The sequence below is a fragment of the Stegastes partitus genome, unplaced genomic scaffold (assembly GCF_000690725.1).
Source record: "Stegastes partitus isolate 25-593 unplaced genomic scaffold, Stegastes_partitus-1.0.2 Scaffold838, whole genome shotgun sequence".
Classification (NCBI taxonomy): domain Eukaryota; kingdom Metazoa; phylum Chordata; class Actinopteri; family Pomacentridae; genus Stegastes; species Stegastes partitus.
This window is the reverse complement of record NW_007578569.1, coordinates 281844-304864: the sequence shown is the minus strand read 5'-3', so window position 1 is coordinate 304864 and position 23021 is coordinate 281844. Positions and strand designations below refer to the sequence as shown.

Below are 23021 nucleotides of genomic sequence, written 5' to 3'. Positions count from 1 at the left end.
ATTGTCTATCACATGGAGTCGTACAAACAAGCAGTGGCATCCTGGATGTCTTCTCTCCATCCTGAGAAGTCTCCAGAGAAACCTTTAAAAGGAGTCTTCTGAGGAGATGTTCAAGGGCCATGTGTGATCAGTGTTTGGTCATAACACGTCACATTTTGATAGCAGGCTCACCGTCTGTGTCAAAACTGCTTTTTAATGAAGCCGTGCAAACAATTATCATGGTTTTAATTCCTTTGGTAAACAGAATCTGAAATTTTACATTTTGGGAGGAACACAAATGAAAAGGCACAAATTTTCAACTCTTGGCTGTGTACTTGAAGGCCTCACTACCTTGAAAATATTCAAGGTCAAATTCTGCATTGCCTCCTTAGACATACTGATGGTTTTTAGCATAAACAAACAGCTACTTGTGAGACGGTCAGATGGAAACTTTCTTCAGTCTTTACACTGAATGACCGCCTCGACCTACATGCAGAAACCAGCATCGGTCGGACAGAGAAAGTCTGACCCCTGCTGCTCTGGAGAAGTATTTTTCTTCCTCTCCGAGCACACAGACGTCTGCACATCCCTGCCATTGAAATAAGAGACGCATCCATACAAATTATCGTGTTTATTTTGCTTCATATAATGATCTGTCTTTTTTTTTTCTTTCAGTTGAAACAGCATGTCTTGAAAAGTCAATGACAATGGCTATACTGTGGTACAAGACGAAAGAAAACCAAATATACAACGTAAGATCATTAAAATACACATTCTCGTAAACATCAGATGGAGAAAAAGAAGCTTAATAAAAGACAACACAACTAAAATGGAGCAGAAAAAAAGAGAAGGGAACACAGCGTCAGTGTTTCAGCTCATATCTGTTTCTTATCATCACACAGAGCCTAAAACGCCCAAAACCAAACACCGACGCCGGGAATTCATCATCAAATAAACAAACAGTTCATCAATACATCGATCATAAACCAAACTTGAGAACAATCCCTCTCCAAGGAGGTTGGGGTTGGGCCAGGGAGATGATGGCATTGAGGGCAGCATGAGATGTTTAAGGTACGGCAGTGAAGGAAGGTGCTGATTGGGTTCCCAATGAACTCATCAGTCAGTCAGCCAGGCTCAGTTATCACATGACGCTACATGTGTGACATCAATCCAAGACAAACAGCCTGGAAGTGACATTATTATCACGCTGCTGCTGAGAGTGCGTTCACAACGGGTTACCAGGCAAATCAAAAAATCAACGTCCATCGTTACCCACATTTATGTCGCTGCATCTGCACCTGGCTGCAACCTCCAGTCACAACGACTTCAGCTACAGGACACACCAGAGATCGGCTTTGTGGAGTTAAACTAGTGCCTTGATCCGTTTGACTAATGACAGGTGTACCATAAATCTGGCTTTGTGAAGTGGAAACAGAAGCTGTAGATTTGTAAGAGAAGATCTGTACACATACTGTAAAGTCTCTCAAAGCCACGGATGTGCTCCGAGTCTCTGTGGATTTATCTGACTGACAAATAAAACATGATTCAGATCACAGCCATCACCCACATAAGCAGATGGATAAATACAGATTCTACACCATTTTTGGATCAAGCAACGTAAACAGAAGCTGTGAACTCCTGCATGTCGTCTGTGTAGGTTCATGTCTGAAAAGCTTCAGTCATGGATCTTGGTCGGGACTTTGGTGGATTTATATCATTTTTAATTTAAACAATCAAGGTGCTTCCTTTTCCTACACACACCCACAAAGTGTGTGTTATGCAACATTCAGCTCACCGTGCAGAAATCTTTCATTACACATGTACACCACTTGTTTCCCACGACACAAAACTCTCTTCACATATGTCCTCCACCTAAGTACGTTTCAAGAATTTCGGCACCAGTTTGACTCCACACATTCCCCTCAGCTTCTTTCTGAACTCATTTAGAACACGCTGTGATTGGCATGACGGATGAAGGTTCCTGAACTGAGAGACGAGCCCCTGCCGCGCTGTCCTTGCACATAAAGGCGATACAACAAACATGTGAAGCAATAGGTTTTTTAAAATCTGAGTATAAAAAAATAACAGCATCTTTCTGATCCCACGTTCTGAAGTACAAATCTACATCCGAAGCTCTGAGTCTACATTCTTTGCATCATGCACCCCCATAAAAGCAGCCGTGCACCGCGTGTACAATGCAGGCCGCTCAGAAATACATGACTGAGGTCCATTTTGGAGGTCTAAAGTGCATCATGTGCCATTCAATTCTCACTCGCTGGGGGCGTCCGATGGCAGCAGAGGCTCGTCTCTCAGCTCTGTCAACGGTAAACATTTCAAGACACGTTTGAATTGCTGGATGAAAGCGACAGATGAATGGATGGATAGATGGAGGGAGACAGAGAGGGACTGCCTGGATCCACTCCTCCCATCACAGAGAGGCACTCTGAGGGTCAGGGCTGTCTTTGGACGTGCTTCTGTCAGTTACTGCCCGGCAGGAAAAAACATGTGAGGAGCTTCGCTGCACGGCATTTGGAGAGAGCAGACTGAGTTATTATCTCCCTGCATCATCGTCTACACACTCCACGCTTCTGTTCTGGGCTTCTCTTTCAAATACAAAGACTCTTTGTTGTCTGGGTTTAGTCTCATCGCGCTCTGCTTCTTTTCTCAGAAGCTGGACGTCTCTATCGGCCTGCTACCTCCGAGCAAATCTCCCTTTATGTCTGTAAGAGGTGAATTTAAGTTTCCCAGAGCTGCTGCTGCTGCGGTTGCACTTTGTGTTACAGTGCAGAGAAGAAAAGAAACAAAGAGCAAAGGTAACTAGAAATGGTAAGCTGATTGGTTCTTTGGAGTCCACCGTGTAGAGAAAAACATGCTCTTAGTAGGAATTTGGCGGCAATTTGTTGCCTTTGAAAAATGACCTCAACAGCGTCTTAAAGCAAAACACAAACTTCTGTGATTCAACTAGCACCTTTTGCGATTCAGAAACAGAGTCCGTAAAACGTTGCCTGTCCGTGTGTGACGGTGCGTCGACGTGTCGCCCAGCACCTCGCAGGAGCACTTATTGCTACAACGAATCCAGAACCCAAGTTCATGTGAGCAGCGATACGATAAGCGCCGCTCCGACCTGTAAAAACACACGATGTCTAACGTCTTTGTCCCGTCTCCCTGCTATAAGCACATCTCCTCCTTTACATAATCAGCTCATGCATAAGGAACAAAGATTAAACAACGCATCTGAGATCATATTGCAAGTAAATACATAAACGATTACATATTCCAAATGTATGGACGTACAACGAAAACATGGCAGCTGGTTGTGTCTTCCTGCACCAGTGAAATCAAGGACCAGCACTGTCTCTGGCATCATGCAGAAACTAAACCATCAAACTGCGTTAGCTAACACAGACGCACGCAGAGATGCTGCTGCGGTGCTTCCTCGACTGACTTGTCTGAGTGTTGTGTGCTGATCACAAAGCTGTCGCAGTATGAATTTCAACCTGAACTGATACCTCCTGTGGATTCACTTAATGCCCTCGAGCACAAGAGGAAAGCGGAGATGCCATGACTGAGGATGCTACTTGTGTGTGTGTGTGTGTGTGTACTTGTTCTCACATATAAACATGTCTGAGATAGATGAGGGTTGGCTGGATGAGCAGCACCTCAGACCACCCTGAAGCAATCCAAAGGTCGTCATGGTTACTGCAGTCCAAAATGTTCACAACACACCAACACTGTCACTGAGATTGTTTTTTACATTTGTCTCCAAAACTGTCCTCGCTGTGGTTTTCCTTTGGCTGGCATCGTCTCCTCCTGTGGTTTCTGTGTAGGACTGGTGGAGGCGAAACCAGTTGGCCGTCAGTGACAGATGTAGCAGCGTGAAATAAAAATGGCGAGATGTGAAGAGGGAGACACGTGGAGGAGATAAAACCAGTCGTCTTGTCTCCCTTTAGTCAGTTGGGAGGTGCAGTGGAGGGACGGTGAGCTCCCCGTGTGGCCGAGTGTGTGTGTGTCAGGTTTTCACAGCGTCTCGTGTCAGAGAGGGTGAAGGTGGGCGTCACAGTGGTGTTCAGTCATGTAGCAGTGTACAGTGTGTGTGTGTGTGTGTGTGTGAGGAATGTAAAAGGTGTGTCACACAGGTAGAAGACCTCCTCCGCCCTCCTTCTCTCTTAGCGTAGCTCGTCCTCTCCGCTTTTTAGAGACTCTTCCTCCTTGCGGTCTAGACGCAGGCCTCGGGCGAGCTGCCGTTGTTCATCTTGACGTAGATCTTGGGATCCTCGTCGCGCTCGTCTCTGAGGCGCTGGAGGTGGCGGCTGTGGCACAGCAGGTAGAGGGGCAGGCAGAATCCCAGCATGCTCAGCACCAACAGGCCCACGTTCACCTGAAGACGATATAAGAGTCAGAATAAGCAGCGATGTAAAACATTCCAGTGCACTCATTATTTGGTTATACAGTGCTGCCCGTTTATCATCACGCCCTCGGTCCGGGATGGAGTTCTGACTATCCGGGATATTCCAATAAGCAAGCGTCCAGATTAGCGTATCGAAGTGCCGCAACGAAAGAGCACTGAGAAAACCGTGTGTGTGTGACGATGTATAAAGCCAAAATGGGAATGCTTTCACAAGATCCTTTGAAGATGAAGAAACGTTAATTCAAACGGAGCTTTATGGTTTTGCTTCAGTGAAATGTCACCTTTGTCAGTATGAAAAGCCACCCCATCAATAAAAGTTATTTCCTTTAATCAGAGGATTAACGCATCATGATTAACCAGCTGAGCAGGTCGGTGATGACGTGACTCTCTGATGTGCCCTGGTTATCATCAGACAGTGATCAGATCTCAGGTGAGCAGGTAATCGACAAACAAACCAACATGTTGTCTTCCGTGGCTGACCGGGCTGTGATGACCGACGCTCGGCCCGTGAGCCGTAACGATCGGCCGACTGTGGCTTTAAACGGGCAAAAGTTATTCCTGGAGTCATCCATCCAGGATGAGCGGGGGGGGCTGGAGCCTATCCCAGCCGACTTAGGGCGAAGGCAGGGGACACCCTGGACAGGTCGCCATCCAGCAGGGCCACACTTAGAGACAGACAACCAAGCACACTCACATTCACACCTACGGACAATTTAGAATCACCAATTAACCTCAGCATGTTTTTGGACCTTGTGGGAGGAAGCCCACGCTGCACGGGGAGAACATGCAAACTCCACGCAGAAAGATTCCGGTGCCCCCACCGGGACGCGAACCGGCGACCTTCTTGCTGCGAGGCAACAGTGCTACCAACTGCGCCACCCTGCAGCCCTTCCTGGAGTCAGTTTTGGGGAATTTCGTTCAGACAAAAACCAGGATTATGACATTAATCTGATGATAAACGGGCTGTTTTACTAACTACAGGTTCTACAGGAAATGATTCAGGACTTTATGATTATAAACGGGATGTTCTACAAAGCGGTGGGACATGAAGTGCATATTGGTGTCATCTTACCCATAGAGGGTCTCCGTCCAGGGGTCCCACCATGGCCATGAAGAGAGGCTGCTGCAGCAGGGCGAACAGAGCGCTGATCAGAGACTGCATGCCCGTCAGGCTGCCAAACTGGGAGGACGGGTACCTGCAGGGGACGGCAAACAGCAAGTTAAACTAACCTGAGGTAGTACTTGATGTCTGAATAACAAACCTGATCATACACTTCAGGTTAAAGTGAATGAAAAATTAAATCAGATGAAGAATCAGTGTGCAAGTTGATCAGACATCATTTGGCCCTAAAGCACTGCTATGTAATATTGATGGTTGTAGATAAATCATTTAGAGAAAGCCAGAGGAAACTAGCCGATAATCACCTTTCCTTCAGATTTAGGTATCGAGCTTATTTTTAGCTGCAGTCATTTGGCGAGTTTCCACAGCTTGTTCCCAGTAATGCCCACTTTTTATCCCATTAGGGCTGATACAGGGGAATTTAACAGCCCATATGTTTGAATGCAGATAAGAAATGTCCACATATTTTTTGCCCATTTTGTGTATCCACAGTGCTGAAGTGTTGAACTCTGTCATTGCTATCGCCATGTTTTCATCTGCTGAACATGTGACACACTTACACGGCGGCGTAGAGGCCTCCGACCGCAGAGTGGATGAAGCCTCTGACGATAGTGTGCAGGATGAAGGACAGAATCTGAAGAGGAGGACAAAAGAGAGAGGGATATTTTTATTTTCATCAAATACCAGATCAGGTCACAGCTTCCCTGTTTTTACCAAGAACTGGTTTTCCATCTTTGACACCTGAGATTTGGTAAATAACACGCAATGACAGTTCTGTCCAGTAGGTGGCACTACAACACTGAGGAACATCAGGAGCTGCAGCGCATGTGAATGCGTCCTGTATGAACATCGTGTACATCTCTCAGTCTCTCCCCCTCTGCAGTGCTAACTCCCCCCATGAGCGAGACTCGGGGCTACAGCAGCACATAGCGGGAACGTGGACCTCCACAACCAGCTCTCAGAGATTCTACTGAAACAGCTCTGGCCGCTGTTTGTGTACCTGGAGTGGCAGGTTGGGGACGATGCAGGTGACTCCAAAGCCAACCAGGAGCAGGTTGGTGAAGATGAAGGCCCTGGTGGCGTTGATGATCTTCTGGATCTGCTTGCTGGGGGGGCGGGGCTGACCAGGCTCTCTGATAGAACACATTGAACTAGAATCAGCGCTTTTGCTTCTTCTTATCGTCCCTGTGAGATATGACTAAACACATCCACACTCACCTCTTGACACTCTTGTCGTTCTCGTCCTCGCACTCTCTGAGTTTCCAGTCCATGACGTAGCCAATCACAGGAGAGGTGACCAGACACAGAAGCTGGAGGACGCCAAAGATGGAGGTGTACACGCTCACTGAGAGACAGAGGACAGCAGAGACAGAGTTATTACTGAGAGGTATGAGGATGTTGGACATGAAATGAACGGTATGAAGAGTTTAGAGGGCGATGCACGTTGACACTGACAGGATGGGGCTGTTTGGGGGTTGTGACTACACATTGGACTCCAGACTTCATGCTCTAGACAAGACAGCTAAAGTGGACAGACGGTTGAGGGGAGGGTGAACAGTGTAGGTGGTTAGTCTGGCCTCAGGTCTCTTACCCACTTCCATCCTCTCCACTGCATCAGCAGCAGGAAGCCAGCATGACAGGGATGTTAGAGAGGTGTTAAAAAGCAACCATTCACACAACAACATCAGTGTTTTCAGAAATACTTCAATCTGCGAGCAGCGACACACACCTGTGCTGAGGTCTCCGTCCGTCAGAGACTCCAGGATGGTGTTCATGGCTCCCATGTAGAAGATGAGGCGCAGCTGAGTGACACACATGGTGATGAGGCTCAGCAGGAAGATGGGACTGAAGATACTCTTCATGAAAGACTGAGCTGCACAGGAAATGAGAGAGGAGATGTCATTAAAGTCAGAGGCAGATCAAATCACTGTTAATAACCAGAAAGAAATCAAATATTGGTCAGCAACATGGAGTCATGAGTTTTTCAAAATGCGTCACTGCTGCTTTTGTAAAATAAGTTGATCATTCATGTTTCCCCAACAGACAAAGTGGGGCTGCTGCTCCCACGGTGTGCTTCCTGTACACTGCACAGGGCTCAGCTACAGACTGCTCCCTGTGCAGACCTGTGCAGCCAAATCCTGTTTTACTTGTTGTTCTGCAGAAAACCACAGCTTCTGCATTCATGGTCTCAGAGATACCTGTTCTCATCAACAGATAAAATGCTGTGATCAACAGAGGATGTGAGTTCTCAGGACAGAACGGGGCACTGCCTTCAAGACCTGATCATCATAGAACATGTTTTCACTCCAAGGCGCTCAGACGAGAGTCTACGTGGTATCAGGGGCTCCACATACGGCACGTAAATCCAGCAGGACTTGATCATCTATTATGGAACAAGGCCAAATGTTTAGAGGGAGCCTTGTGGCTTTCTGAGGATGTCTGCAGGCAACTGGATCACTATGTTTAACAGGTATAATGTTTTTCAGAGTAATTCAGCTTGTTAGCATTCAAATAAAAATCTCACCCTCCCGTCAGTAAAATCCACTACGTTGTTCTTACACAGAACAGCTAACAACACCTGGCCTAACAGGGAACTGTATAGAACAAAACAAAAGGTACGATCCAGCTTTGCCTGCACATGTCCTGCCAGTCACAGCATTTCAGCACACAGCCTATATGAAGATGATTTATTTTTCTCCACTCTCATGTACATTACAGACAGCTGCAAGTCCAAACATGCCTCTGCTTCTAGGAATCTGTTTTCATTTTCTAAACGCTTTTCACATGATGCAAACCACCTCAATGTTTCTCCCCCCGGGTCCACCTCCCGCTCAGGTGGAAGAGATTGTCATCTAAATATCCCCACCGGCCCCTGGGTGCCACGGCAACGCGTCTCAACACGACCGAGAGGCACAGAGGATGGAGCATTCAGAGAAAAGTGGGTTTGAGGAAGAGTTGATCATTAATCAAAGTTGTGGAAATAAATGGAAAGTGTCCATATGGTGAAGCGCTGGACGGAGCAATTAATGGTGGGTGTCCAGATGGAGCAGATGGGTTTATTGCCCTGAACAACAGGTATCCAGCTCAGGCTTAATTAAAGGAATTGTTTGGTCAAGCTCGTAACGCATTGTAATGTTTTATAAGCACTTTGAGGCATTATTAGGTCAGGAAACAAAATGTGCATCTTTTACCACCAAAACTAAGTACAAAAAAGTGATCAAGTAAAAAAACAGCAGCACAAAATGTATGAGATCAAAGAGAAGGCTGAGGAGGAGCAACAAAAACAAAGAATTTCAACTTTTTAGCCTTTATTAGATAGGACAGTCGAAGAAGAGACAGGAAAGTGGGGGAAGGCTTGCAGCACAGGGCCATGAGCCGGATTCGAACCCACGGCCACTGCATCAGAGACTGCAGTCCCTGGACCTGGACCTGGGTCGCCAGCTCAACCAGGTGAGCTACAGCCCAACCAGGTGAGCTACAGCCCAACCAGGTGAGCTACAGCCCAACCAGGTGAGCTACAGCCCAAGACTTCTTACATTTTAACATACAAATCTAATCAATCAGTACAATCGCATGATTGATGTTTGTTACGAGTAAAAAAACAACCGACAGAAATGTTAACGAGTCCTTTCAGGTCTCAGGAGGCAGAGCAAACAGAACCAAGGCCTGAGATCCAGAAACTCTGCGACTTCCACGGCTGCTGTCAGATCAGAGCAGAGCCAGAGGGGAACGGGTCTGTGTGTAATACGGGCCTCCTTAAAGCTCCTGACAGACGGAACATGTCCAGCTGTTATGAAACCAACCATGGGCATCCTGAACACACTCCAAACACACACAGAAACAGACACACACTCGAACGACACTTCAATCCACAACAATGCATCTGGAGAGCTCCCTGCCAGCGCGCCACACACCTGCTGAGCAGCTTTTCTTACAACGAGATCCGAACCAATTCCACGGTCCGTTTGGTACCAAAGAGACCGAGAGGGGGGCAACCAGACCCACCCGCTGAGAGTCTCTGACCCCGGGGGGAGAGCCAGGAGGGCCTGAGGAGGCCTGGGGGTGTGGGGGTAACAGAGGTTAGCCTAGTGTGGATGTAGGGCAGAGGAAGTGAAGCGGTACCATCGAGATGTTTGGGGTGCTTGTGTCTAATTGTTGTGTACAGATGTAGGTCAGGGCTCTGGGTTTATGTTTTCATCATACGGTGGCTTTACATCCAGCAGCACTCTGATCATGAACGTCTGAGGAGTTCTTTCAAAGCTTCTCTTCTTTAAGTGTTTTTGGGAGAACAAGGTGAAGCTAAATGAACATATTTTGTGGAACAGAAACAGCTGAAAACACACACGGCTTTACAGTGTTGCTGCCTTTTAAAGCCATTGTGGCAGAAAGGCTGGCTAACGAGCTAGCCTAACAGGAACATTAGCAACATTAGCATTCATTTGGAGTCTGTATCTCATACAATGTACAAAAGAGAATATTTTATATTGACTTCCTGTCAACTAAAATAAATTGCGATTAGATCTCGATTTTGTTTGTGTTCAATGTTCTGTTCAACAAGCTTTTCCTAAAAAGAAGCTAAATTTAGGGGTTTAAGGACCAGCTTTGGTCTTATGCATTCTATTAAAGTGGGACAAAGCTTCTCACACCAATTTGAATACTTTAGTGCACATGGGATTATCAGTTAAGACCCATAATCTTACAAACAAGTAGAAAATAGAAACGACATAGCTTTAAGACTTGGTTGTCAATGAAGGTCTTTATAAACGGCTCTTTTGGCTGCTGCTGCCCACCGCCGTGGGACGGACTGTTTGTCTGGAAGGTCTTTGTCCGTCACCGAGCTTTCAGACAGTCTGGCACACAGAACCACTCTCCTGCCTCATTCAGTCACAAGGCCAGACTGGCTTTTGAGGTGCTCAGATAAATATTCATAAGTTGGCAAAAAGGACACAACACAAAGTGGGACTGGCTCTCCACGAGGCTGAATCCTTTAAGGAGCACTGATTCACGTATCTGTGACGCAGACAGCAGTGACTTCTATCAGCTGTATGAAGGGATCCCACTTTTCATAATCAGACGGAAACAAAAGCCACTAAGAAAAGTGGTGAATGGGCTCGTACAGGGAGAACTTCACATTTGGTTCGGCTTCAACTGTACCACCACCTAACAGCAGAATTTTCAAAGTAGGATCTTCTGTTTCCGACTTACTCTGCTCCTGGCCCTTGCACTTCACCTCCAGGTCGACGGTGGACAGACACAGCTTGTTGCCCTCCTGAGTGGCCAGGTCTTTGGCTGGCTGGTGCTGCTGCTTTATTGAGTTGCCGACGCTGAGACGCCGGCCCACTGTGGTCACCTGGCGATAAAACTGCTTCCCTGTGATCTTGTGGTCAAAGCCCAGCCAGCTGAACTTGATCTTCACCCTGAGAGAATGAAGGAAAGAGAGAGAAGGTGAGGGTCGAAGCAGAGAGACGTGTCGTATAAAGAACAGGAGAGGAAGGAAGCATGCCAGCAGAGACGGACAGGAAATATACAAAATCCCAGTAAATGAGAGCAAAGCCGGTCCATCATCTGGTTTTATGGTCTTTCCCCTTCAGGACTCACTTGGTCTCTGCTGCATTACTTTGGGATTTTCTGCACTAAGCGTGTCTGTGCAGTCCTACACATGTGTATGCAGCCTGTCTAGGCTCAGCCGGAATCAATGTAGAGAAAACATCACCTGAGGATAGCTAATAACATTACAATGGCTGCTTAACTGTGGCTGCAGGCTACACACATGTTTACATGCCTTTGTGTGTGTAGCGGAGTAAGTGTGTGTGTTTGTCTTACGTGAAGTCCATGTCTTCTGGGCCTGGGAAAGGCTCCAGAGGCCAGTTGATGAAGCAGTTGAGGAAGACGAGGCCGGCACAGCCGGCCCAAACCAGCAGGATGGAGATGAAGGTGGCACCCAGATCATAGATCACCTGCAGACAGGCAGACAGGACCGGACAAATACTTCATAATGGAGAATCAATAACACATTGTCTCATAGCATGGGTGTTTTTCTCTTATAGTAAATGCCACCTTTCATGTAGAAGACTGATGTGACGGATGAGGACAGATGGATGAATATTTGGGGTACATCAAGAATTAGGAGAAGAAGGTGACAGATGAGATGTTACCTTGATGCCGGGGAACGTGACAGCAGAGGAAGCATAGGATCCAATCATCAGGGCGATGAAGGTGGACCTCAGGTCTCCAAACATGTTGGGAAGCTATGAAGAGGAGACAGAACAGACGGCTTACAACCTGAATACACAGTAAGGTCATTTAAACACTAATAAGCACTCCAAACAGCAGACTTTTCCACAAAATCTGAAAGTGATTTATGGGAAACACCACCACCCTGGGGCTTCAAGGAGAAAGAAAATCTATGATTTACTTGGTAACATGCATAAGTACAGACTAGACAGACTCTCCTGGCAGCTTCCTCATTAATGTGCTTCAGTGATGAAGGTTTGGGCATTACACATAAAGTATGTGATTGAAATCCAGTAAACTTTTAGTCTGTCTGTTTTAATTGTACATTAAAAAAACCTGGTGTTTGTACGCTGTGATTGTACAAACTGAAAGCAAAGAAGCTGGCACCGATCAACACAACACGACACCAGAGTGTTGATGCTGATGTTGGTGGGGAGGCAGTGGGAGTGATGGTACATGTCAGCCAATCCAATGATATCACAGCATCAACAATCTTTCTCCAGAACTGCTGACTGCACCTTTAAATGAGGGGACCCGTCAGTACAACAAGATGACATGAAGCGTTTATTTTAGGTGACATAAAACACACCTTTGCCCCGTTCAGCTCACTCACGAGTTCTGCTGTTACAGTCTTACTTGGTCTAGTTTGACCAGATAACTCATGCTGGCTAATATTTGCAAACTTTAACTTGTGCTAAGTTAACCTCGGTAAACAGTGCAGCACGAGTCACCTTCAAACCTTAGTGGCCAAAGCCTGTAGCTCAGAGCAGTCGAGCTGCCGGTGGCCAGAATTACATCTTTATTTGGATTCGGTTAACTACAGTAGATTAATTGCTTCATTTTTGTCCAGTGGGAAGCTTCTTAGGTTTCACACTAATCTTTGTTGTCATATTTTGTCATCATGCCAGCCACTAAAATGTACAAATGGCCACTCGCTGCGAAAGAATGCAGCAAACTGCATGCATACGGACGAGCAGTTCAGCCAGTGCTCTAAAACACTGACTATTGATAGGCCTGTCACCAGAGTACACCCTGTGCTGCCGGCATCTGGCTGTTTCTCACCCTGTTTGTGTTACAGCAATGAAGCAGAGCAGAAAGAGAAAAGCCAGAGAGTCTTGCATCATGACTCTAAACCCTCGACTCAAGACAAAAGCACATACTGTTCTTAACTCAGCTTAAAAAATGTAAACAGGAAGTCAAAAACAGAGAGCCATGAAGGAGTGATGCTGCTGAAGGGCTGATCATCTCTGTGATGCTGTGTTTAATTCAAGCCAAGTATTATATATGAGGAGAAGAAATCCAAGTCAACAGCAGTAAACAAGTGGAGGCAGGGAGTCATTCTTCACTGAAAGCATCATTATGGGTCATAAACAGCAAAACTGCACTGAGAACTCCCACCAGTTCGTCTCTCATTGTCCTCATCTGTCCGTCCGCCCGTCCATCCAGACGATGTGTTCACCACAGGGGTGCAGCTCGTTAGCCAGCTACTTGAACCTTCTCACCCCACACGGACGTCACTCCCCGGACTAATCAGAGCAAAGGTGAGCTACAAAAACTACTACGACCCTGCCATGACATCCAGAATAACAAGACCCTCGAATTCCCCCCGCTGCCGTTTCTCTGCAGCGCCACTCAACCAAAGGAATCCAGTTCTGACACATTACATGAGGTGACTGATTCACTGACCAGGCGGGTGGCGGGGTTTGGTGGACGGCTGACCTTCAGCCCAGTTGGTGGAGAGGAGAAGACAGGAGACACAAATCGCCATCTCAGCAGATTTGTGATGACGAATCAGAGCCGGCTCAGTGCATCAATGCAGAGTCAACAAGTTCAGATTTCCCCACTGATGATCTACTCTCCTGTTGCCTGTGCTGGGGTCTTTTGCAAGAGATTTATTGAAAGTACTTTGATGTAATATGAATATTAGTAAGAGGGGGGACTCAGCAACCTGAAGGGTAGGTAGGGACAGTAGTCTAGTATTTTCCAGTCCTTGTCAAACCCAAGTGGCAGCATCCAGCGCTGAAAAATGAAGCTAAGTGCCAAAGATTGCACTTCTTCAAATGATCACTTGAGGCTGGCTCTAACCGTAAGTCATTCCCAAGGATTCAATGTCCAACTGTATAGCAGAAATAAGCACGGTATGAAAAAGTTTTGGTCTTTATAGTTAATTTTCCTTTTTATTACAGCTGTAAAGTGGGATCATTTTTACACGGTCCCTAAATCAGTAGTTCAAATGAACAACTTCCCACTCAGACTCCAGATAGCCAGTACAGATACATAGTGAGTCCCTAACCTTTCTGTCATTCACCTCCTCTGAGCCTCCTCCACCAACACACTCGGGTTTATTTGCTCGCTCTGGGAACAGGTTCATTTGGAAGCAGCACTGTTGCCACAGGCAATGATTTCTGCAAGTGCACGGGTAAGTGGGAGACAACAACAACATCATGTGAGTGTGCAGCAGCGCTGCCCAAACCGCAGTAAAAACCATGTCGAGCGTTTTTGATTCAGCTGAGCACTGGCCTGATTGTGAGCTTATGTCACACTGGGAGTTTCTCTGGGTTACTATAGCAGTGAGTCACCGTCAGCTGCTGAGGCTGCTGTTTGCAAAAAACACGTCAAACTGGTTGGTCCGCTCATCACGAAAGAAGAAGTACGGTTTAATGGGTTCGACAGGATAAAGCGTGAGTGAGTGTGTTGATGGGAGGAGCAGCTGTCGGGCTTGACAAGCAGCAGATAGGAGTGTTTTTGTAGCTCTAGTCAATAACACATCAGTCAGGCAGACAGGTGAGTTTGAGACCGTTAAGCACTGAAGGACAAAGAACCTGTTGTGGCTTCAGGTGCTAACAGACACACTACAAACAACTGACAGCACGATAGCTGAACACAGTCACCAGACAACAGACATAATTACAGTTACTGATATCAAATCTGTCTGAACTGTCATAACCACACATTTGATCCATTAGGCTATTTACTGTCTACACACACCTGCCAGCTCTCACGTTCCTGTTTATAAATGTCATTAAAAAGCAGCTGAACTCTGTAAAAGCCTTGTAAACGCGTCTAAGACTCATTAGCCAGACCAGCAGCTCTGTGAGGCTTCATCACAGCTCGGCTTCGGGCCAAATGTCTGGCTAATATGCACAGCAATACTATACTGGAACTCGTAATCATGGAAACTTTATGACATGAAAGCAGCATGAGCAACGTTCAGTAACGTTTAGCATGTTGACTGTCTTTAGTTTGAGTGTAGCACGCTAACAATTGCTAACTTGGAGAATCCTTGGCCTGATGATAGCGTTAAATGCTAAGTCTGAGGATCATCATTTAAATTCAATGGCAATCCATCCAATGGCTATTGAGACAATGTGCAGTGGACCATAGATTGATGTCACACACTGGTTTGGGCACTAAGCCCACATGTGAACCCTTACATTTGGCTTGTGACTCGTCTTTTGACCGTGTGACGAGCAAGTGGGTGAATCTGACTACGATTGCACAAAAACATAACCCACGCTATCATCTATTGTCCTCTAAATAGGACCATAATTTATGAAGTGAGCATCCTGCTGTATTGGAGGAAACTTGAAACTAGTGATTGAGACCATAAACCCATTTAAAAACATGTACTGAGGTAACAGACTGAGGGAGAAGTAGAGTCACAATCATACTTCGTTGTGCAGCCAGATGACTCACCGCCTGCTGGCTGTTTGAAAGAATGCAGCTTTGAGTAGTTTCTGCTTTGGTTTTACTTCCCATCCATGTTTTATACAGTCTGTGGTCTGAACCAGCCACCTCCGCCTCTGCTGCAAGCTAGTGTCCAATCTACGTGTGTTTTTCACTTCTAATCCTTGTAAGGTTTTACTTCAGAGAGCAGTGGCTTGTTTTGGTGATTTTCTAATCATCAGAGGAATGTGTTGCCCGTGTTCCTCGGCCTTCAAGGTACGGTATGTGATTACGTAGTTTTTGATCAGGGGTGTTCCCAGTGTTTGTTCTGGAAAGTTCACCTCCTTTCCTCACCTACCCCTTTTCGGCTTCATTAAACACAGACTTTACTAATCCCTAACTCGTTCTCTTAGTCTCCTAATCTCCATTACAACACAAATATCAGAATCGGTACATTTACGTCCAGTGGGAATGGTGAAGGATGCAAAAGAGAGCAGCCATCTACACAGATGCCTCTTCAAAACAATCACACCCACCACATACTTTGCTGTTGCTTCTTCCCTGAATAGCTCTTTTGTTGGCTCTGTGGTCATAGTGTATCCATGCAGAGAGTACACACACACACATAGATGGACTCTGTGTTTGAACAACTGCTAAAGGTCTGCTACAGCTTCAGAGCAGTCACCTGGAGATAAGAGATCAGGAACCGTTGGCGGGGATCGGTTTAGTAGCAGGAGCAGAAAGTTGGTCAGATAAAAGGCATAAGAACAATGATAATATAAAGTTACCTTCTGAGGCACAAAAATGTGCAAACGAGTTGATTGATTAGTGAATCTAACGATTTGAGGGTGTTGTTCCAGGCAGCTCGATAGTAAATACAAGCACCACTCATCCAGGTTTTGGTTAGAAGGATGAGTTCACTCTGACGAACCTGAAAAACCTGTTAACTGAATAAAAACAAGTCTCTGTACATGTGTTATGCAGATGAGTCCGTTCTCATGGTGGTGGTGGCCAGGCTAACACCACTGTTCACATTAAGGAGGCATAATGTCTTGTTGATGTTGTTTCCAGCAGATTGTTGTCGACCAAATGGTCAGTTTTTAGTCACTTACTTGAGTGATGTCCTTCTGAAGGCAGACTGCCATGTAGAAGCTTTTTGGTGTGACTCTCAACTCATCAGAAACTGCAACGATTACTTGAGTTATGCTTTTTTAATTGGTGATAAAGGTCGTAGGATAAATACAATTTAAATGACATAAGATGAGTACACGTAACACAATGATGTCATCAGGACACCACCTAGTTGAGACATCACTCTCCAGCCTTCTGTCTCTGGGCTGCAGCTTCCGGGTCAGTCTCACATTGCTTGACAAGTTGTACCACTTGTTTCCCAACTGGGTTTTCCGACAGTCTTTAAGAGTCTGTACAAGATGTTAAACTAAATCCACATTAAACCTAAATCCTAAACACTTCCCTTCATAAAAACATGTGGTTAAATGGTGGTTATGTTAAACTATACTTGAATGGGGGAACTAGTCATACAGAAGCGGTTCTGCAAGAAGTTCTGCCAGATAAATGACTGCATGTAGTACAGGTAGTAGCCCTCCAACGGGCTTTAATATGGGTTATGTTGGTTGGTTGCGGTCATTCCAGGCCACGTCTTGGCTTCGCCGCTAGTCAAAGGAATTGTTCTTTGAAAACTTTTCTTTTCAGGATAATCTTGAGACCTTAAAAAACACCCGAACAGCTCTTGGGCCAAAGCCAAAATGTAATGGAGCAATAAGTGTTTTTAAATGTCCCTGGATTTGCCAACAAAAGAGCAGCTTTGAAAGGGCTTTACAGGAGCAACCCAGTGAATTGGGCTAAAGCCACCTAAACTCACGTAACCCAGCCTGCATGCCACCGTGTTGAAGTGATCATGGTAAACATTATCATGGTAGCACTGATACTATGGTGATGTTCATTCAGTGGACTGCAAACTGAAGGGGGCGCTAGCACAGCTGGAGGCTCCTGTTTTTATAATGTTTCCTTCAAATAGCCATACAGGCCTGTTGCCCCCTGACCAGGTGTGATTAAATGTTGTTTCAGTGTGAGTGCTGAATGTTATCAGTGCAGGCAGAGGAGCTGTACAGCGTGTACACTGAACACTACGTGACCCGCTTGTATACAACCAGCACATTCGTTTGTTGATATTCCAGCAGGACTTCAGGCCAGACTGACGTTTCCACAGTATAGACCTGTTCTTTTAGCCCTTATCTCTGCACTGTGAGCTAAATCACATGGAAATATATTCAACATGGCGCCAGATAATCACATCAGGACTCCTACTGCACTTCCTTCATGAACCTAACTTCAGACTAACCACTTCAGAGTCCTACTTCTCCAAAAGCTGTCCCCGTGACTGCAACGTTTTGGCCATCCTGCACTTTTACACAGATTTTGTAAGTCAGACTGAATGACAGTGAGTGCTGAGTGTTGATAATGGAAATGGAAAAGGCAGAATGTGAGGTGACAAAGAGAGCCAGGCAGTGGGAAACATGCTGAGCCTTTTAAGCCAGGCAGAGGCAGAAAAGAGGAAACTGGACACAGCCGTCTGAGAGGAAAGAACAGAGAAACGAAAGAAGGAAGAAGGTTTTGCTGCAGCAAGTGGAAACTCCAGCTGCCTGCTGCCGGACCGTTGAGAACCAGCTCTGACCGGTCCTGTCCTGACGCACAGGACAGAACATCCTTCATCATAAAGAGCAGCCAAGTGGGCCGTAAGATTAGCAAACAGCAGCTGATGAACACCAGACGCCATCGACCTGGCCATCGCACGCTTCCTTCTATTGGAATATTTTATTGAGTTTGATATATTTAGGACAGAAACTAGTGGGCTTTAAAAAAAAAAAAAAAAAGAGCTTTCCCAAGAAAAAGTTTCCTGAAAGGACGGAGACGTCTCTAAGTGAGTGTTAAGACCTCTGTGGCTGGAAGGAATTTACAGCCATTCAAGCAGCATGACGACCCCGATAACAGCCACCGCCTGGATCAGACGCTGCATCCACATGAGCCCCATGTCAGCGACCGGCCCTCCGTCTAGCCAGCTCCCATCTCACATTACTGAGCTACTCCTGACCTTTGGCTTTTATTCAGTGTCCCCTCCCCGCCCAACACTCTTCATGTGGTCACATGCAGTAAACAGAGCATACACTGTACTTCTCCCCCTGCCATCTCCAGCACCATAAAAATAGTCCATCGTCTGACTCACACTTCTCATCCTTCACCGGTGGGATGAAGTGCTGTGTGTGCACTTCAGAAATTTTCCACCTTATAAGAAATCATTCCTTGTTTCTCCTGCAGGCCCACCTCAAAGCTAGCAGCTCATTCATTAAGGAGGAAACACCATTCAGACTCCTCAGCAAAAAGCCACATCAGTGCCGGTTTTTCAGGCAGCGGCTCAGCTAGATGATCAGTCAGCCTGCTCCCAGATGGGCCAGTGGCACAGAAAAAGAGGGGATTGGGAACAGAGGAAATATACATTACGAGGCATCAGACAGAAAGTAGATTAGGGCTGCGAGCAGAGAGTCAGACCCATAAAGCAGCTGCAACACGTGCCACCAACAGGATGAAGAACAAGAGGAGGAGCTTCATGTGCGCCTGTGGGTGTGGACAGGCTGTATGTATACAAGTGTACGTCGACAGGGTCTGTTTGAGAACGCTTGATAAGAGAGAGGAGGGATTCTCTGTAACATGAAGCTGTTTACAGCCACGGACTGGAATGAAAGCGGAGAAAAGGGAATTAACCACACCTCCCTCCCTCATCCTCCCCTTCCTCCCCTTCTCCTCACATTCACTCCTTGTTTTCCATCAGCGGCCCGGGACACTGAGTGCTGAGTGTGCATCCAAAGGGGGTGAGAATGAGGAAGTGAGCCGAAGATAGATAAGGAGAAGAAATCACAGGAGCAGGGACAAAGAAAGGTGGTGGAAGATGAAGACGTGGTCCCACAGAGTGGGAGAGCTGGACGGGTCACTCTGACCTGAACACTTTCAAGAACCGATGACGCCTCAGATGTAGCCTCAGAGTTTTTTTAACCCCTGAGAAAAAAGGTTTCTTAAAATAGTTGTTTTCCTCTCTAACAGCCTCTGAGCCAGAGATTCAGGAGAAATGGACGGCAAAGCATCCACACAACCTGCTGTTATCGTCCCGCTCACAGCTTCTGCAGGTTTACCAAGTAACAGCAGGAGTAACACAACATAGAGAGAGATTTACTACCTGCAAGTAGGGACAATTAGGCACAGATTTATTATTATATCAATTCTTTAAATTCTTTCTGACCGTACACAGCAAAAAAAAGATTTTCTATCCTCTGAGGCATCCTGCTGAGTAAACACTTCAGTGCTTTTCAAGAATTTCCAGACCTGCAGACACACTCAGACGCACTCCAGTGCAGCAGCACAAACAAAACATTTGTCGAGACCTGCAAGGAGCAATAACTCAGCCTACTGTAGGTTAGAGGCCCTCCACGGCTAAAAGAACTCACGCAGACACACACAGTGCCTACAAACAGCCACGTACAGGACTCGTGCATTCACAGTTTTGACAGTTGTGTGCAGGTCCGGCCTCGCTGAGGGGAGAGCGGCTGAAACCGGAGAAGAAGAAAACAGCCGGGCTGAGACTGCAGACTGCAGCGGGACGAAACCAACCAGCTGAACAACGTGTGTGTGTGTGTGTGTGTGTGTGTGTGTGTGTGTGTGTGTGTGTGTGTGTGTGTGTGTCAGGCAGGGTCCCAGTGGGCAGCCTGAATAGGAAACAGCTAAGCATGGGTGGGGAAACACACACACACACACACTCAGTTCCCGTGTTGCTGCTTCCTGTTTGCGTCCTCTGACAGTCTGCCTCCGCTCTCAGAGCATCTCTTGGTAAAGTAACTGCATTCAGGCTGCTGTGGACGCTGCAGCAGCACACGAACCCAAACTCTAGATCTAACAATCATCCTCCCACTTCATTTTCTTAAGAACAACAGTCAAATCCCGAAAAACGCGCTTTCACCTTCGGCACACACTCGATTGTGCTGCTAGAACAATCACACATCCGTAGACTTGCAATGCCAACAACACACACACACACACACACACACACACACACACACACACACTAGTGATCCATGTGTCCTTGGTTGGATGAAATAGTAATGAGGAGAGGTCTTTTTTTGGCTCCCAGCCAGTGCAGCACAGCAGCAGTGAATAATAGATCACTAATGCACACTTGCTCTCTTCTAGCGACTCTCTCTCTCTCTCTCTCTCTCTCTGTCTGTCTCTATGTCTCTCGCTCACATGTTGTCTCCTGTGATGCAGCACTTTCTCTGACTGATGAGATCATCCTGACCACTGGCTTTTCTTATCTGCTGCGTCCCTCCTCGCCACTCGTCTACTGTCTCCACATCACTGCTCATCCCTTCCTCCCAGCAGCCTCTTTCCAGCCATCTCTCTCCATTTTCTCCTTCATCCATCTTTTCAAATGTTCCCCTGTCCGATACATCTGTGTCTCTGCCCGTCACTCTCTCTTTGTACTCTGCCTTTTTTCCTTCCCCTCTGCACAGCGTCTGATGCGATCGCTTCATAGAGCTTTCATCCACCTCCTGCCTCTCTCCCTCTTCCCACCTTTTCCTGCTCACGACAAATTTTCTTTCTAAATCTTATCACCTCTTCCTCCACCTCTGCTCTTTATTACATTTCATTTCTCCTCGTATCGAATCGAGGTGGTTTGTTGACATCCACGTTATATTAAAATCTTTCTTTCAAAGGTAAATATTTTAGTGTCGTGTTGGAGAGAAATTGGTTCCCCAAATTTAATTGTGTGTTCTCATGAAACAGGTTTATAGTGACTGCTGGCAGGACTAGTTATCCGACTGTGCAGCCCTCCTCCACTCCAACTGCTGTCCCATTCAAAACTCAGTGTTATTGGTCTTGTTGTTTTTTCAACCATTTCCCAACAAGATTCATTCATTCATTCACAATGAACAACTACTTTGACTCTAAAGCCTGAGTCTAGCTTAGTCATCAGCTAGTATGGATAATATGATCAATATTGTTAAAGGTCCTCGTGGTGCTTGGGGAAACGTTTGCTCGTTTCTAGGATTATAGTTTCTGTTGTGCATTGTTCAAGTTAGACTGTGTCAATAAATACAGCTTTATTGGATAAATACTGTTGCTATCGTTTTACAGTCTACACTTGAAGCTGACAAGCTAGCAAGGCTACCAATATCTAGTCTCCTCATGCTTGGCCAGGTTGGTCAGACAGTAGTGGTCCATGGAGAGTCTCCTGTGGTTGACAGACTAACTTCCAACACACTAGTGAGACACAACATGCTGGTCGTCTGGCAGGTTAACTCACCAAACTAGCTGGCCTGTTAGCAGCTGACTGACTAGAAGGTCAAAGGTGTGTCACTAACCGGGTAACAAATAAAACCAGTGGACAGAATGTATATCTCAGCATATTTTAACACATTATAATCTATTTATGATATCTGGAGCAGCCATATGAAAGCAGGTTGTGTAGTAAATGTGATCTCTCTGTTTACTTTCTCCATTCACTCAAAACAGCTCTAAAAGCTGAAGGTCCAGCAGAACTCTACAGAACAATCGGTTCACATGTGTTTAATCTCTGGACAGTAAAATGCAACAACTCCAGTGAACCAAATGAGCTCAGACAGAATATCTGGTGTTACAAACCACCCGAGTGTCTCCTCCTGGTTTTCAAGGTTTAGTTGTTGAGGGATCAGGAGCATCATTTGTCCAGTGAAACACATCAACCGAAACAACAAAATACAAACAATAGGATATAAACACAAAACTGCAAACTTCATAAAGCTGTCCTACCGTCAGGGAGGTGAAGGTCATGCACATGCCTCCAAATCCGTTTAATGCCAACGCAAAGAAGATCAGGATGGAGAGATCTGCAGGAGAAAATGCAAATTAATGACACAAGGCCGTGTGGGCCCTGAGCTGACACACTCCCACTGTGTCTGATTGATTACAGTGTCAGTGCAGCGTGCGCTCTGTGTGTGGATGTGCTGTATGAAGCAACATGACCGAGGGTGTGACGCCTTCCTGCAGCCGAGTGAACGTACAGCGCTGCTAAAGTGACGTATGTTTGATGACATGAGCAGAGATACGTACTGTTGGGATCGCTGGCACCGTAGGCGATGAGGAGGCAGGAGAAGGCAAAGCAAGCGCTGGGAACACAAAGTAATGGTCATGAATAAAGGGAAGGCAGTAAAAAAAAGAAAAAGACCACAACACGTATCAGGTCAGATCTCAGGCCTCACCTTCCCAGAAGTCGCAGCTTCCGCGGCCCGTATTTGTCCATGACGATGCCCAGGGGCAGAGTGATGGCCGACAGCAGGAAGGAGCCCACCGTGAAGGCCAGGTTCAGCATCTCGTCCTGGTCTTTGCAGATGGGCCAGTTGTTCATCAGCAGATACTCCTCTTCTTCACTGTCAGCCTTAGAGGTGTTGGCGGTGGAGAGGTTCAGACTGGAGCTGTTTTCTGGAAGAAGGAAAATGAGAGAAAAGAGAGGGAAAGACTTCAGCTCTGAGTTGTTTCTTTAACTTTACAACTTATTATTGAAGCACTTGT

At 46.3% G+C, this 23021-nt stretch overlaps 1 protein-coding gene across 1 annotated transcript in view; it reads right to left on the bottom strand.

The window, feature by feature from the left end:
- Nucleotides 1–595: 595 nt before the first annotated feature.
- The window catches only part of LOC103365422 (large neutral amino acids transporter small subunit 4-like), a 31931-nt gene continuing 9505 nt past the window's right edge, over nucleotides 596–23021 (bottom strand). Inside the window, exons 3-14 of the mRNA XM_008292855.1 lie at nucleotides 22712–22931; nucleotides 22563–22618; nucleotides 22263–22339; nucleotides 11663–11755; nucleotides 11331–11464; nucleotides 10713–10924; nucleotides 7237–7380; nucleotides 6726–6852; nucleotides 6508–6640; nucleotides 6068–6141; nucleotides 5460–5583; nucleotides 596–4357 (exon numbers count right to left, since the gene is read on the bottom strand). Of these exons, the coding sequence (XP_008291077.1) occupies nucleotides 4196–4357; nucleotides 5460–5583; nucleotides 6068–6141; nucleotides 6508–6640; nucleotides 6726–6852; nucleotides 7237–7380; nucleotides 10713–10924; nucleotides 11331–11464; nucleotides 11663–11755; nucleotides 22263–22339; nucleotides 22563–22618; nucleotides 22712–22931 (1556 nt within the window). The 3' untranslated portion in view covers nucleotides 596–4195. The remainder of the gene's footprint in view (nucleotides 4358–5459; nucleotides 5584–6067; nucleotides 6142–6507; nucleotides 6641–6725; nucleotides 6853–7236; nucleotides 7381–10712; nucleotides 10925–11330; nucleotides 11465–11662; nucleotides 11756–22262; nucleotides 22340–22562; nucleotides 22619–22711; nucleotides 22932–23021) is intronic.